The following is a 14,839-nucleotide window of genomic DNA, read 5'->3' as shown; positions in this document are numbered from 1 at the left end:
AAACCCCGTTCGGTGGGCGTCTGCAGCTGTGAGGTGCAGAAACGTGCTGGAAAACCAGTGACTAGAGTGTCTCCACATCATCCAGATACCCTGTCACCCTCTCTACCAGGATTCTTCGGGGCTCAGCCTGGTCGGGGTCACTCAAAGCATGTGATGCGCCCGGGATGATTGTGCTGTTTCGGTGCCACGTCTCATCCCCGAGAATCGTCCGCCATCGCTGCAACAGCGCCACCTTATCGACCCACGGAGGAACCGACTGGTCCCGTCCAGAATACAGCACCATCAATTTGCCCTTTCCATGCAACACCCCTCGGGCTCGGATCATGCCAAAGGTGGTTTGTAGGTGCTCATCCGGAAGATCCGAGCTGAACAGGTCGTCTTCGTCTGGTCGCTGGGGGCTTTGAGGACTGAGCAGGCTCAAGAACCGACGACTGCTCAGGGGCGTATCAGCCGGGTAGTACATGCGCGTCGTAATGGCCAGTGGCACAATCGTGTCATAGATCGTGGACCCATCCCCGCCCCCAGTCTCATACGTCCGCTTTTGCGCTTCCTGAATCGTCTTCCGATACACTTCCTGAATTTCCTCCGGAGTATCGTACTCGGTCCCGAGCTTGCTTAGCCACAAAGCAGCCTCCCGGTCGGACACCGGCGCCTGCATGATCGCTCCATCCACCGATGGTCGCGTTGCCCCCACGTATTGTCCTTCGGGAATGTCTCGATCCAGGATTGGGTGGCGTGGGCGCGGGTTGGCGCAACTGATGTAATGCATGACGTCCTGACTTCCGGTGGAATGGCCCATGATGACCACCTTCCCGTGCCCATATAGGGATTTCTTGTGGTCGCGTATGTAGCCCACGCACTGAGCCATCTCGTCAATGTCCTGCGCAAGCGAGCTCATGCCCCAGCCGGCGTAGGAGGAGGAGAGCAGCGGTGTGACGACGGACCATTCGGTATCTTGGAGGGCGAGAATGAGATCGGAGAGGTAATCGACCGTGTGTAGGCCATCGGAGAGACCTCCGATAAAGATGAGCGTGTGAGGCTTGGGGCGAGAGCCGCGGATGTACTCGAAGGCGACCAGTCGGGGGGCCTGAGAGATGGTGTTTGGATGTTAGCACGGTGAGCGAGCGCCAGGGGGGGGGGGGGGGGGGGGCAGCAGATTGGTACAGTACGTATGGGTGCAGGATACCAGGGTGACCTCTGGGCGAGGCCAGAGCAGACTGAATATGCATTCTGAATGATCAATTCCAGGGACTGCGGTGATGGGAAGCAGGATTGCGTTCACGAAGAAGTGAGTGGTGGAGAGGAGTCAAAAAGGGAGGGGGGAAGGGAGCTCGGAGGAAGATGATGGCGGCGAAAATAATCTGATCCGCCCACCGTACCCCGGTGGGTTCTTATCAATCGGTCGGTCTACTTGTGCTGTACCGTCCCGTCCCGCCCGGCTGACACCTGACAATGCTGGCACCAACTCACTCCAGGTTGGAAGGAGGAATATTCGAAAGCTAAAACTAAGAACCAGGGATATGCTAGCTGTTATTCCAGCACTCTAGATGCAGATAAGTGATTTTCTGGGACAGTACAATTTTCAATGAGGTGCATATTGCTCGACAGGTGCACAATATATTGTCTTCGGTACGGACGGGGATGAACCCTGAGCACACCGTACAATACAACTCAACCACCTTTGTTTAACGGACTTGGAACAGAGCTTTATTCCTTCGACTGTAGAGTGCCTATTAGAGACTGCCGTAGCTATACCCCGAATTCAGGAGTAACATAGTGCTTGAATTGTTGGCCCTGGAGCTGTCCTGCTAACTAACTTACCCGGTCTCTGTCGCTCTCCGTAGATCTGCCGCGGCTGCCGGATGACTAAGCGATGAGTCATTGGTCGGCTGTTGATGCTTCCGCGTCGATGCCGCTCTCTTCTTCGCACTTCTTCCGCCCCGGACCCTCTTGGTGTTGATCATGATCATGATGAAATCTCACCCGTTTGAATGCGATTCTATTTTTTTTTTTTTTTTTTTTTTTTTTTTTTTTTTTTTTTTTTTCCTCTCTCCAACTTTCTGAGTCGAGGCTAACCAGTCACGCGAACGTTCTCATCTCATTTAGTCTTCTCTACAGGATGAGTTGATCATTCCAGGTTTCTACGGACTGCTGCGCACAGTTGACTGTTTCCTGAAACTACTTGAGCAAGGTACACGCGGTGACACAAGTTTCAGTGCAGACAATGCTCGTCACAGGGAGCTCTTCAGTGAAGACGACTGCACAAAACTCGACTGCACCGCGATCTCCTGAGCACGACCATCCACCTCCGAGACTGATTCGATGGACGAGGGCTTGCCCATGTAGTTGGGCCTCGCCGTAACATAATTCGTCAGGCCGATCTCGTCGTCATTGGCCGTCTTCTTCAGCTGCTCAAACCCGAAGTCAAACGTTGGTCCTTGCTGGCTGAATCGGTGGCCCTTTTGAACACCCTGCCTCGATCCACTTGGTAGCTTTCGTGGTCGTCCAGATGACTCGGTCGTCGATCGTCGGGAATGGAAACTGGACGCGAGGGTCCGATGAGCCAGCCGCGCCAGAGGTGCAAGATGAGGCATGCAAGCGCAGACGACAGCGACCGATGGCTCAATGCTGGACCAGATGAACACGGGTCCCATCAGCCAGGTTAGATCCGTCGAGCTCATGAAGATCGACAGGTATCGGATGCGAACGATGCTGGCAACACACACACTACCATGCACCGGCTTAGCTGGATCCATGGTGGATGTGCTTTAGGGGGCCGAGGGGGACGTACAAAATACCCACCGCCATGATTCCGCTGATGGCCAGTTTCTTCTGCACACTCATCTGCAGCTTGACGATCCGAGGAAAGGGGATGATTCAGATGATGAAGTCATTCAGCATGTTGAGGATGCCCGCGGCCAGGAAGAATCGGTCCACGTCGATGCATTTGCCGCTCGTCCCGCCGAACTGCGTCCAGAAGTATGTGACGGGCTTGCACGAATTGCTCATGGCCACCCAAACGATGATCGGGTAGGCAAGTGTCAGGAAAGCGCCGAACCACAGTGCAACTTTCAATATCGGCTTCAGGGGCGAGAAGACTCTCCAGTAGAAACAAAGAATGGAGAGTCTGGTACAGGTGCAGGAGGAGGCGTAGATGAAGGTATAGGAGAATAAAAGCTACTTCCTAATCCATCAGCACAGGAGAACCGCAGGTTGGGGGAAAGGGGAATTTTCGACTGACTCGGTAAAGGTGCATCAGTTCCTCCAGTGTGACGGACCAAATGTGCTTCCCAGCACCAGTCATACCTCCTACACGGCTCATGAGCAGGGTGGTCACATCCCAGATCCAATTTCAATACTCACCCGTGATGCTTAACCCAGTCGTGGCACCTATGCAGAGCAAGAAACATTGAGTCAGAGGAGGTGCTCAATTTCAGCTGCATAACACTCACCAGGGCAGCAATGATGGCCCAGTCGTCGGCCATGAGGGCATTTCCAAGGACCAGTTGCGCAGTGAAGCGGAGCATGACCGCCACCGCAGCCAAAACGAGCATGGCAACAACAGCCGCATTGTTCACGGCGACAGCGCTCGCAGTAAGGTCGACATTGGCCGGTGCTGGTCCAAAGAGCGCGCGGATCGCTGGATCCTCGGCCATAGCATTGCGTATGTGGTCACCAAGCCACGCATCAGTCCATGGATTCTCTTAAGTATCAAGAATGGATTCCACAAAGTCACAGGTGCCGATGCCTGTCCTCTGGCCACGGACCAAGCAAAGTGGTCGACACTCCAAAATCCGACCAACTCGCCTCAGGAGGCGCCAGTCATGGCCACCCTGTTGTCCCCGACACTATCAGATATTACTTGCCAGTCCACCCAAGGGCTAGCCACACTATGAATGGTCGACGGTTGTTGGAGGGATAACAGGTGGGTCAAGTGTCTTATTACCAAGGCTGTTTGTTGGGCGGGTGTTTGAACCGCGGAAAGCCTTAGTGTAGGATTCATGCTTAATTGCTGTCATTATAGTCGCCGACGCGGCCCGCCGGAAGGCGCTGCACGGCTGCTCCAGGAGCCCAGCTGACTCAACCCACAACTCCTGAGAGTCCCCCTGCTCTGCTTCAGGACAGAAACAGATCTCCTTCCAGTGGTCAGACGTGCCATTGTGCCATTGACATGGCCAATTGCCAAGATTGAGCTTCTATCAGATCCATTATCAACTGAAGTGGCAAGGTCAACGGTTCGCCATTGCGGGTGGGGCTGGCCATCAGCACTATCTTTTAGTGAAAGACGTACAACAGTAGACTACTCGAATCTTGTCCGGCATGGCGCTACTTCTGGACCGGCAGGGATTGAAACAGGAAACTCCTCTCCCTAATCCTTAGATAGCTGATATTGAATTGCCCCCTGGTAGATAGATGAGGAACTTGTGTGCCGGAGTGTGGCACAGTCCAAAATGCTGGCATCGGGCCACTGCGCCGAAAGGTTTAATAAACCGGCCATTGTCCCCTTACTGACCTTTTCATACCTGGCTTGCCTGGAGCTCCGCTGACAGAGCGAAGTGATAACCATGGGGTCAATCGGGGATCAACCAGTCCTGGGGCTCACAGCCTTGGAGCGTATCGGACCCAAGGGATATCTGCGCTACGTCTTCCCTTTCCAGCTGCAAGACGATTATGATTTGGATGAAGTGGCTGGAGCCCTAGAGGCCGGGTACCAGGCTCTCACACAACGGATCCCGGTGGTGGCGTGTGAGGCAGTTCCCGACCTCGAGACGAAGCAAAAGGGCGTAATGAGATTTCAGCCACGGGACACCCGCGACGCAACACAGATCCTCGTCAAAGACCTGCGTGACTCCTATGCCTCTGACTACGCCGGACTGAAACATCAGCATTTCCCCGTGGCTGCCTTCGATGCCGATACATTCTGCCGTCGATCGGTCTGGCCCTCAGCTGGAGAACGAATGACAGTTTCCCTTGTGCAGGCCAACTTCATCCGCGGGGGACTGGTACTCACATGGTGCATTTTACACATGGCAGGAGATGGTAAGTCATTCTCCACGTGGACGGCGATTTGGGCAGAAGAATGTCGTCGTGCACAGGGGCTGGAAATCGTGGCCCCAATTCAACTTCCCGACGCCGTCTGGAAAGACCGTGAGCAAGTGACCAAGCCCTCAGGTCGCAATGCGGGCGAACTGGAAAACCATCCTGAATATACCCTCCTTCCTCTCACGCCGCCCGGAGCACCACCCAAGATGACCTCCTTGAACCATCGTGGTCAGGTCTTTTACTTCTCCCCGGACTCTCTTGCAGCCTTGAAGGTCGAGGCATCGCCTGGCAAGGCTACCGAGCCCTCCGACCAGAAATGGATCTCCACCAACGACGCTCTCTCCGCACTTCTCTGGCGAACCGTGATGGCAGTCCAGTCACCCTTGGATACACTGGAGGGTGATCCTGTCTCTGTTTTCAATGTCGCTATCGATGGGCGCCAACGAACGGATCCCCCAATCCACCCGGACACTCTAGGATGCTTCCTGGAGTACGTTGCTGTTATTCTTCCCATTCGCAAGATGCTGAGTACCTTGAGCCTGGCCGATCTAGCCATTCAGATCCGAAAGGCCATCCTGCGGGCTGACAAGCAATTCACGGACGATGTCGTTGCTTTGGTGGACCGGCTCGAAGATGTCGATCGATTGGTCCCAACCGCCTTCCTGGATGTTCCTGGGTATAATTGTGTGCAGACCTCCTGGTTGAACTTCAAACTGTACGGGCTGGACTGGGGCTCTCTACTAGGCCATCGCATTGAGGCCGTTCGCGTGCCGCACATTGGATGCATCAATGGCGCTCAAGTTGTGCTTCCAGTACTGCCGGATGGCGGGATGGAGATCTTGGTGGGGGTGGAAGAGAGTTGCTTGGATCGACTGCTAACTGATCCTTTGTTTACCAAATATGGAGTAGCCCGGTAGTATAAGCACAGGGATCAATGCAGCGTCCGTTGGGATGTCGGGCCGCACTGCATGACTGCTCATTTCATGCTTCAATGTAGAACGAGCCTGCTTGATTGCAATCTCCTCGCAAATGGCTCGGTACGCTCGGCCTGCGGCTATGTGCCTGCTCATTAAGCACACTGTGCCGGTATAGCCCACAAATGATCACTCTTCGCTCGATATGATGTTTGGTTATGAGCAATCTTGAAACAGAGCCTGGGATGCCACATAACAAGCTGACGCCCCTAGTCGCCTCCATATGTGGAGTCACACCATGTGCACCCCACGGAGTTAATTAAACCCCGGGATGGGCCGGGTGGGCCAGCTCAGCATGTGAGGTCTCAGGAACCCCAGGCACCTAGATCATGCTCTCAATTCTCCGAGAATGAACCTTCTGTTCTGAATTCAGCTAGGCACATAGCAGCAGCCAAACCGCAGGACCTCTCTCCAGCATTTGACCAACCCCGAACGGCTATTTCGCAGCGACGTCCCTGTGCCTGAACCATGGGGCCAACCAAAGATGAGGCAGAAATCGAAGGAAGATCGGCTGGAGGCGATTTGATTGCCATCGTAGGCATGGCAATGCGACTGCCCGGCAAGGTGCGCAATGCGGAGGACTTCTGGAGGTTGCTGGTGGAGAAGAGAAGTGGTCTTTGTGAGGTGCCGCCAGATCGGTACAACAGTGATGCCTTTCATGATCCGGATGGGAAGCTGGAAACAATCCGTGCGAAACAGGGCTATTTCCTTCAGCAGGTCGACATTCGACAATTCGATAACACCGTCTTCACCACCTCCAAGAACTTCAGCGTCTGGACCCTGAGCAACGGCAACTCCTCGAAGTTGTATACGAATGTTTTGAGAACGCTGGAACTACCTCATGGCGTGGTAGTAAGGTCGGCTGCTATGTGGGTGTATTTGGTGAGGACTGGCTCGACCTCAATGCAAAGGAGACCCAACATATGGGGGGATATCGGTTTACAGGTTACGGAGACTTTGTGCTCAGTAATCGCGTCTCTTATGAATTCGATCTGCACGGGCCAAGGTTCGTTGCTCTCTGCTACGGAAGGAGAGGTGCTAACGCAGGGAATGACAGCATGACGGTGAAAACGGGATGCTCGTCCTCGTTGGTCTGCCCAGATCTGGCCTGTAAAGCAATCCGGGCTGGCGACTGTGAGAGTGCTTTAGTGTGCGGGACAAGCCTCATATTCTCTCTGACGATGACTTTGGCTTTGAGTGACCAGGGCCTACTATCTCCAACTGGGACATGCAAAGCCTTTGATGAAGCAGCCGACGGCTATGCTCGGGGGGAAGCCTTGAATGCCGTTTATATCAAGAAGGCTAGCCAGGCCATGCAAGATGGGGATCACATTCATGCTATCATTCGGGGAACCAGGGTCAACTGTGACGGTCGGACCCAAGGGATGACGATCCCAAGTACTACTGCCCAAGAGGCACTGATCCGTGAAACGTATCAGGCCTGTGGACTCTACGATGTTTCGCAAACGGCCCTGGTCGAATGCCACGGCACTGGTACTCCGGTTGGGGATCCACGTGAAGCTGCCGCGGTAGCCAATTGTTTCGGCGAGAAGGGGGTGATCATCATGTCGGTATGGACATTGGAGTCTTCTTGACGGATTGCCTCCCATCTGATCATTGGCATGCAGGTCAAGCCCAATGTCGGCCACTCGGAGGGCGCAGCGGGCTTGACGAGTCTCATCAAGGCCGTTCTCGCTCTCCAACACTGCCAAGTGCCCCCCAACATCAATTTTGACCACCCTAATCCAGACAGTGAGACCAGCGCATTCTATGCCTAGAGATCTGCATCACAGTCTAACCTCCATCCAGTTCCATTTGAACAAGCCAGATTGCATGTACCGACTGAACTCGAGCCGTGGCCCGCGAATCGTGCTGAAAGGATCAGTATAAATTCGTTTGGGATCGGAGGTGTGAATGCTCATGTAAGTGTTGTCGTCAAAAGGAGCCTATTCTCCCGGTTTCGCACTTGACTGACCCTCTCGAGGCTATTATTGATTCGCCTAAACAATGTGGAATTGAGCCTATGCGGTTCCCTGTGGGTGAAGGAAGACCACAGGAGAGCCAAGCGAGGCTCTTACTGTTCTCTGCCCAGTGTCGCGATGCTGTTGAACGGTCTGTCAACAACCACCAGGATTATCTCCAGGGGAGTAGAGCATCTAGCAAAGATGTGGCTTACACTCTGGCTAACCGCCGCATTCATCACACGTACCGGGCGTACATCGTGATGAATCCCGCACCACCACCATCCATTTCCAGCGTGGTTCGCATCGGGCCAGTGCCAAAGGTTGCATGGGTGTTCACTGGACAAGGAGCTCAGTGGCCTGAAATGGGGGCGAGCCTCATCAATTCCAATGCAACCTTCCGCCACACAATCAGGAGGTTAGACAGGTTTCTGGCCTCTCTGCCCTCCGCGCCACCATGGAACATCGAAGAGGAGATGCGGAAGCCCGAATATGTCAGTCGCGTCTACCAAGCGGAGATGGGCCATCCTTTGACGATCGCGGTTCTGCTTGGGCTAGTTGATGTATTGCAATCCTGGGGTGTCACCCCAGTGGTAGTGCTGGGTCACTCTTCCGGTGAAATGGCCGCTGCTTACGCTTCTGGTGCAATCACCGCTGAAGGCGCCATAGCAGCAGCGACCTTTCGCGGCATCAGCAACGAAAGATCCCCGCGCAAGGGTTTGATGGCCGCGATCGGGTTAGGGAGAGGAGAGATGTCTTCTCTGTTAGAAGCTGGGGTGGTCATTGCTTGTGAAAACAGCCAGTCAAGCGTTACTATCTCAGGCGACGCGCTTCAGGTCGAGAAGGTGGTCAGTCGAGTCCAATCGGAGCGACCAGATGTTCTGGCGCGTGGTGCGCGTCCAAAAGGCATTTCACTCTCGTGAGTTTCTCGATTCCAATGCTTGTAATTTTGACACATGCTACAACTGACTAGATCACATGCATGAGCTTGGACCGGAGTATGAACGACACATCCACCAGCTCATTCATAGCAACGATCCCAAGATTCCCTTTTATTCCGCGGTCACGGGGGACAAACTGACTGGAGCTGGCTGTCTGGGAGCGGCGTACTGGCGTCGGAACATGGAAAGCCCTGTCTTGTTCAATTCTTCCCTTCGGTCGCTTCTTCGAGACTACAGTGATCCTCTTCTGTTCATCGAGATTGGACCGCATCCTGCACTCAAAGGCCCATTAGGACATGTGGTCCGCGAGCTTGGTCGGTCAGACACACATCTCAGTACATTGGTTAGACAGCAGAGCTGTGAGCCCTGTCTTCTCGACCTTGCCGGAAGACTTTATCAGCAGAACGTTCCTCTGGACTACCATCAGATCTGTCCTTCTGGACAGCTTGTGACGGACCTCCCTCAATACTGTTGGCAGCCCGATTCTTCGCATTGGAATGAGCCACGCGTCGCCCGCGAATGGCGATTCCGTCAATTCCCCCCGCATGAGCTCCTGGGTGTTCGGGTAGCCGAGACTGGAAATGAGCCTTGCTGGAGAAATATTCTGGCTGTCGAGAATGTTCCATGGCTGGCAGGCCATGAAATGGAAGGACAGACGGTATTTCCTGCTGGTGGGTTCTTAGCAATGATTGGGGAAGCCTTGCGACAATTGGAAGGGGACCGGACTTACAGCCTTCGCCATGTCACCCTCGCCTCTGCAGCTGTCATGCATCTCGACCACGCAACCGAGTTTATCACCATCCTCAGCGCCCTCGATCCTCATCCCACCGAGAAGACGACATGGTACAGGTTTGGTGTCAATTCTTTCGACGGAACTACGTGGACTAGACACTGCTATGGGGAGGCTAGATGCGGCGTCAACGACTCAATCTCCATGGCCGTATCGGAGTCACCTCCTTGCTTTGCTCGCAAACTCAATGTAGATACCTGGTATGAAGTTCTCCGCCGTGTTGGATTTGGGTATAGCGGGATGTTCCAAGGCCTACAGAATATCTCTGCCGCTACTACCGAGAACCGAGCGGCCGGCGTCATTCCAGCTGAGCAGGGAGGAATCACAGATACCTACGCCCTGCATCCAGCCCGAATTGACCAGTGCTCTCAGATTTCTATCGTTGCAGCCCACCGCGGCATATTTCGGAGGTATCGTCAAGTTGGCGTTCCCACTTTCATTGAGGAGGTGGTCATTTCGCCAACTAGTAATAGCCTCAACATCACAGCCGAGGTGCGAGCTGTGGAGAGAGGCTCTTATGTTGCAGATATTGTAGCACAGAGAGCCGGACAGATTTTCCTGAGTTTAAAGGGCCTGAAAGTTTCAGCGTTGAGCAAACGAGATGAGTCGAAAATGGACTTCCCGTTGATCGCGCACTTCGAGTGGAGACCTCACGCTGATTTCACTGAGTTGCGAGATTACCTGCACTGCGCAGAGCAGTGCACAGAAGATTGGCATTTATTGGAAGAGCTGGTACTTGCGTGCATGATTCAGACTAGAAATCGAGCTTATCGGACGGATGATTCACCGGAACACCTACAGAAGCACCTTGCTTGGATAAAGACGCAGCTGGAAGTGTATCAGACCGGCTTGAATCGAATAGTCTCCCAGGACCTTCGACTCTGGGAGTTATGCGGTGAAGGTCTACAAGACAGGATCGAAGACATAATCCTCCAACTCAATGGTTCCCCATACGATGCGTTTAGCACTGCTGTGCATCGTATGTGCCAGGCGTCTGCAGCAATGTTTGCCGGTGCACAAGATGCGTTGCAGCTTCTATCAGAGGACAACCTACTCCATAGTCTCTATACACTCGCAGATGCTTGGGACTACAATGGTTTATTTCAACTCATTGGTCACACAAACCCACGGCTGAAGGTGCTGGAAGTTGGCGCTGGGACCGGCACCACAATGTTCAAGGCACTGAAAGCCTTAAGATCGTCTTCTGGAGAACGAATCTACAGCACGTACACTTATACTGATATCTTGCCTGGCTATGTCACAGCGGCCAAGGAGCGATTTGCCGAGTATGAGGGTTTAGAATACGTCGTGTTGGACCTACGTCAGGATCCGCTGCAGCAAGGCTTGGAGCCTGGAAGCTACGATTTGATTATAGCCAATAATGTGAGGCATTTCGTCTCTTTATCATGATCTTGGCTAATCAACAAGGTCGTGCATGCAACGCCGAGTTTGCAAAGGTCTTTGAAAAACGTCCGTATGCTGCTTAAGCAGGAAGGCCGACTGTTACTGCAGGAATTGTGCCCAGGTCAGTGGTTGCCCTATCACAGCTGTACCTATTCCTGTACTGATGTTTGCATCCAAAGAGACGAATTTGATAAGCTATGTCATGGTAAGTCCGTGATGCGGAATCGATGCGCTCCCCTTCCGCGACCCCCGATTAATTGAGATGCAAGGGCTTTCTACCGGAATGGTGGATCGGTCAAGAGGATGATCGCCTTGAGCAGCCGTATGTGTCCCCGAAAAGATGGTCGAGAGAGCTTGTGGAAGCAGGATTTCAAACACCACACGCTTCTATGCTGGACAACATCCCTCCGTATCAACTCAGCGCCTGTATGATTGCATCGGTAGCAAATGCCCGTGCTGAGCCTCACGAAGTATCCCTGCTATGTCATGACCCTATGGCACCGTGGGCCCAACGAGTATTGCATAGCCTCCAACGTCGAGGCATCCGCGTCGAACCTCTCGGGCCGGGAAATCTACCTCTGCCTGATCAGGATGTCATCTCGCTGATTGACCTGGATGACCCAGTGATTCATGCTATGCCAGAAGCGAAATTCAGATCCACGATGTCAATGTTGCAGACACTAAAGAGCAATTTGATATGGGTAACGCGGTCAGCACAGGTGGGCTGTTCAGATCCCAGGGCTGCCATGACGCTAGGACTGGCTCGAACTGCACGGAACGAACTCGCAGTCAAGTTATATACTGTCGAAATTGATCACAACCGTCCCTCGCAAACCACAGCTGACTGCATCACGAAGATATTCTGTTGGGTAGCCACGAGGAACACTTCAGAGGCGATGAGCTCAGACTGGGAATATGCCATCATCGAGAACGAGATTGTTATTCCAAGGATGCATTGGCAGACAGTTGCACAATCTTTCGAACAGTATAGCTCGCCTGATCGATCGTCGATCAAACATCTTGCCATTGAGAGTCCTGGTCTCCTGCGAACTATGAAATGGGTCGATGGCCGGGATGCGCATGTGGAGGGATGCGATGTTCTGGTTCGGACCCAAGCTGTCGGCCTGAACTTCCGCGTATGCTTCATTCCGCTCTTCAGTTGTTTGATGCGAGCTTATAATTTGATAGGATGTGCTCATTGCATCCGGTGTCCTCAACGAAAGCACCACGTTGCTTGGTTTAGAAGGAGCCGGAATAGTTCATGCTGTCGGCCCCGATGTCCGGCATGTGTCGGTCGGGGACCACGTTATATACATGGGTACTGGATGCTTTACCACCTATATGACACTGAATGAATCCTGTTGTGTACAGGTAACGAAATCCATGTCCTTCGAGCAAGCCGCTGCATTGCCATGTGTCTATGCAACCTCGGCGATGGCATTGATTGAAAAGGCAAATTTGCAACGGGGACAGGTGAGTCTACAATTCTAGGGGTCAAGCGTCTGATAGTGACTGATGGGCGCTCTCCCGGGCTGTCCTCATTCACTCGGCGTGTGGTGGAGTTGGCCTAGCTGCTATCCAGGTTGCCCGGATGATAGGCGCCGAGGTGAGTTTCGTCACTGACGAGGAAGCCAGGACTGATATGTTCTTCCTAGATCTACTGCACGGTGGGAGCCGAGACAAAGGTCGAATATTTGGTTCGGAATTGCAATATACCGCGGTCCCATATCTTCAATTCACGTAATTCATCTTTTGTTAAAGATGTTATGGACGCCACCAACGGTCGGGGAGTGGACGTTGTTCTCAACTCGTTGGCCGGCGACCTTCTCCACGCCTCGTGGACATGTGTGGCCGAGTTTGGAGTCATGGTCGAGATCGGCATTCGTGATTTTCGTCGCAAGGCTAAGCTGGCGATGGAACTTTTCGAAGCAAATCGAACCTTCGTTGGACTTGAACTGAGGGAGATAACGCGCGTCCGTCCCTGGATAGTGACCGAGTCAGTATCCCTGCTTGCTCTGGAGTCAATACTTCAATATAATTGACGGACGACCAGCATTCTAAGACGTTATGTCAACTGGATCGAGGCTGGAGTGATCACGCCCGACCCGATCTCAAACATCTTTCCGGCAGCAAACATCCACGAGGCCTTCCGCTTGATGCAGTCCGGTCTCACATCGGCAAGATTGTGATACAGATGCCAGACGATCCCAGGGTTCTGGTGACTATGACAGTCAACCCCAGTCCAATCTTCCAGCAAGAGCGGAGTTATCTGCTTGTTGGCGGACTTGGTGGCCTGGGACGGGCTGTGGCTTCGTGGATGGTTGAACATGGTGCCTGCAACCTGGTCTTTCTGTCACGAACTGCCCTACACGCAGTTGAAAGTGATGCCTTTGTTGAGGACCTGGAATCTCAGGGATGCCGGGTCCAATTGGTGGCTGGCAGCGTCTGTGAACTCGGTGATGTGAAGAAGTGTGTTGCGCAGGCCACCGCCCCAATTGCTGGCGTCTTGAACATGTCCATGGTGTTGAGGGTGCGTGTTCTTGTTCTTCCCCCTGCTGACTCCGTTTTGGTGCTGATCGTTCATGTACGCAGGACGTCTCTCTGGGGAAGATGACATATTCTGACTGGGTAACCGTTGTGGAGCCCAAGGTGCAAGGCACTTGGAACCTCCATAATGGCCTTCCGTCTAATCTGGACTTTTTCATCCTCATTCCATCCTGCAGTGGCCTCTGTGGGCAGTGGGGTCAGGCAAACTATGCTGCTGCCAACACGTTCCTGGACGCATTTGTGCAGTATCGTCATCATCAGGGTCTTCCAGCCTCTGTCATTGACCTTGGTGTGATGGGCGACGTCGGTTTCGTGGCTCGCAACCAGAACGTACTGCGTCAATTCCAGGATACTGGAGCCTTTGTACTCAATGAGGATATGTTTATGCAGGCGATGGCATTGGCCGTGCAGCGATCACATCCCGTTGCAAATAAACTCCCTACGCAGACATATAGCAATCCGAGCCAGATTGTACTGGGCCTCAACACGGCCGTTCCTGCCTCCTCTCCGGCCAACCGGGTCGCATGGAAGAACGATATTCGTTTCGGCATCTATCGCAATCTTGACGGGGGTGGCGAAACCTCTACAACGGCTTCATCGAAGCCCAACAGTCTACGAGAATTCCTCGCTTCCGCCGCCACACAGCCAATACTCCTTGAAGAGGAGGCAGCGGTGATGAAGATCACTGAGGCTATTGCAGTGGCTTTGGCTGATTTCCTCATGAGAGATCAAGGCAGCATTGTCCCCACAGACTCATTCTCGAGCCTTGGGATTGACTCCCTGGTGGTTATGGAGATCCGCAACTGGGTTCGGCAACATCTTGACGTGGATAGAAGTGTTCTGACGATCCTTCGCTGCCCTTCGTTGTTCAAGCTGGCCGAGAGAGTATTCGTGACGAGCTGCTTGGTCGGTTGAGTGGGTGAGCGCTCATGGCAATTTGTTACTATTGTGCTGGCTTCTCTTTCAGGTGTCTAAATTGATTGATGACTTCCGGCATCTCTCTTTGTTAATCTCAATCTCCAACCACTTGCTTAGAGTAACTGCATGAATTGGTTGTGTCTGGCGCTCTTTATCTCGAACACAAGCCTTTGTGAACAAGCACAGTGTTCATACCCTCGTTTGTATTCTGTAAGCTCCCTTGAAGAACACGTTCTGCTACCGCACTGTTCTTGATGCTGT

General features: G+C 53.3%; 4 protein-coding genes across 4 annotated transcripts; 2 read left to right on the top strand and 2 right to left on the bottom strand.

Annotated features, from left to right (window-relative positions):
• Positions 1–61: 61 nt before the first annotated feature.
• BO95DRAFT_455222 (putative esterase) lies at positions 62–1,229 on the bottom strand (the record flags this gene model as incomplete). The annotated part of the gene is made up of 2 exons (XM_025588315.1): positions 62–1,087; positions 1,170–1,229. 2 exons carry the CDS (start codon positions 1,227–1,229, stop codon positions 62–64), a joined length of 1,086 nt encoding a protein of 361 aa, XP_025439662.1.
• Positions 1,230–2,231: 1,002 nt separating this feature from the next.
• Positions 2,232–3,656, bottom strand: BO95DRAFT_455221 (uncharacterized protein; the record flags this gene model as incomplete). The annotated part of the gene is made up of 6 exons (XM_025588314.1): positions 2,232–2,727; positions 2,792–2,850; positions 2,938–3,177; positions 3,242–3,309; positions 3,364–3,390; positions 3,449–3,656. 6 exons carry the CDS (start codon positions 3,654–3,656, stop codon positions 2,232–2,234), a joined length of 1,098 nt encoding a protein of 365 aa, XP_025439661.1.
• A 454-nt stretch (positions 3,657–4,110) lies between these two features.
• On the top strand, positions 4,111–5,992 carry BO95DRAFT_214241 (uncharacterized protein). The gene has a single exon (XM_025581137.1). It carries the CDS (start codon positions 4,566–4,568, stop codon positions 5,958–5,960), a length of 1,395 nt encoding a protein of 464 aa, XP_025439660.1. The 5' UTR covers positions 4,111–4,565; the 3' UTR covers positions 5,961–5,992.
• Positions 5,993–6,314: 322 nt separating this feature from the next.
• On the top strand, positions 6,315–14,777 carry BO95DRAFT_475374 (type I polyketide synthase). The gene is made up of 16 exons (XM_025589843.1): positions 6,315–6,761; positions 6,788–7,023; positions 7,075–7,588; positions 7,646–7,769; positions 7,827–7,939; positions 8,110–8,869; positions 8,952–11,092; positions 11,138–11,234; positions 11,293–11,318; positions 11,383–12,249; positions 12,302–12,590; positions 12,676–12,719; positions 12,769–13,109; positions 13,167–13,279; positions 13,315–13,643; positions 13,706–14,777. Exons 1-16 carry the CDS (start codon positions 6,486–6,488, stop codon positions 14,573–14,575), a joined length of 7,140 nt encoding a protein of 2,379 aa, XP_025439659.1. The 5' UTR covers positions 6,315–6,485; the 3' UTR covers positions 14,576–14,777.
• The last annotated feature ends 62 nt before the right edge of the window (positions 14,778–14,839 follow it).

The sequence above is a fragment of the Aspergillus brunneoviolaceus genome, assembly GCF_003184695.1.
Source record: "Aspergillus brunneoviolaceus CBS 621.78 unplaced genomic scaffold BO95scaffold_56, whole genome shotgun sequence".
In the NCBI taxonomy this organism is placed as follows: Eukaryota; Fungi; Ascomycota; class Eurotiomycetes; order Eurotiales; family Aspergillaceae; genus Aspergillus; species Aspergillus brunneoviolaceus.
This window is presented reverse-complemented; position numbering and strand designations above follow the sequence as displayed.

What these genes read in the sequence shown, in the direction of transcription:
- BO95DRAFT_214241 (XM_025581137.1), top strand. Translation starts at nt 4,566, where the DNA reads ATGGGGTCAATCGGGGATCAACCAGTCCTGGGGCTCACAGCCTTGGAG.
- BO95DRAFT_475374 (XM_025589843.1), top strand. Translation starts at nt 6,486, where the DNA reads ATGGGGCCAACCAAAGATGAGGCAGAAATCGAAGGAAGATCGGCTGGA. An exon ending in ATTTGATTATAGCCAATAAT is followed by an intron (nt 11,093 to 11,137) that starts GTGAGGCATTTC and finishes CTAATCAACAAG; the next exon opens with GTCGTGCATGCAACGCCGAG. An exon ending in CTGTCGGCCTGAACTTCCGC is followed by an intron (nt 12,250 to 12,301) that starts GTATGCTTCATT and finishes ATAATTTGATAG; the next exon opens with GATGTGCTCATTGCATCCGG.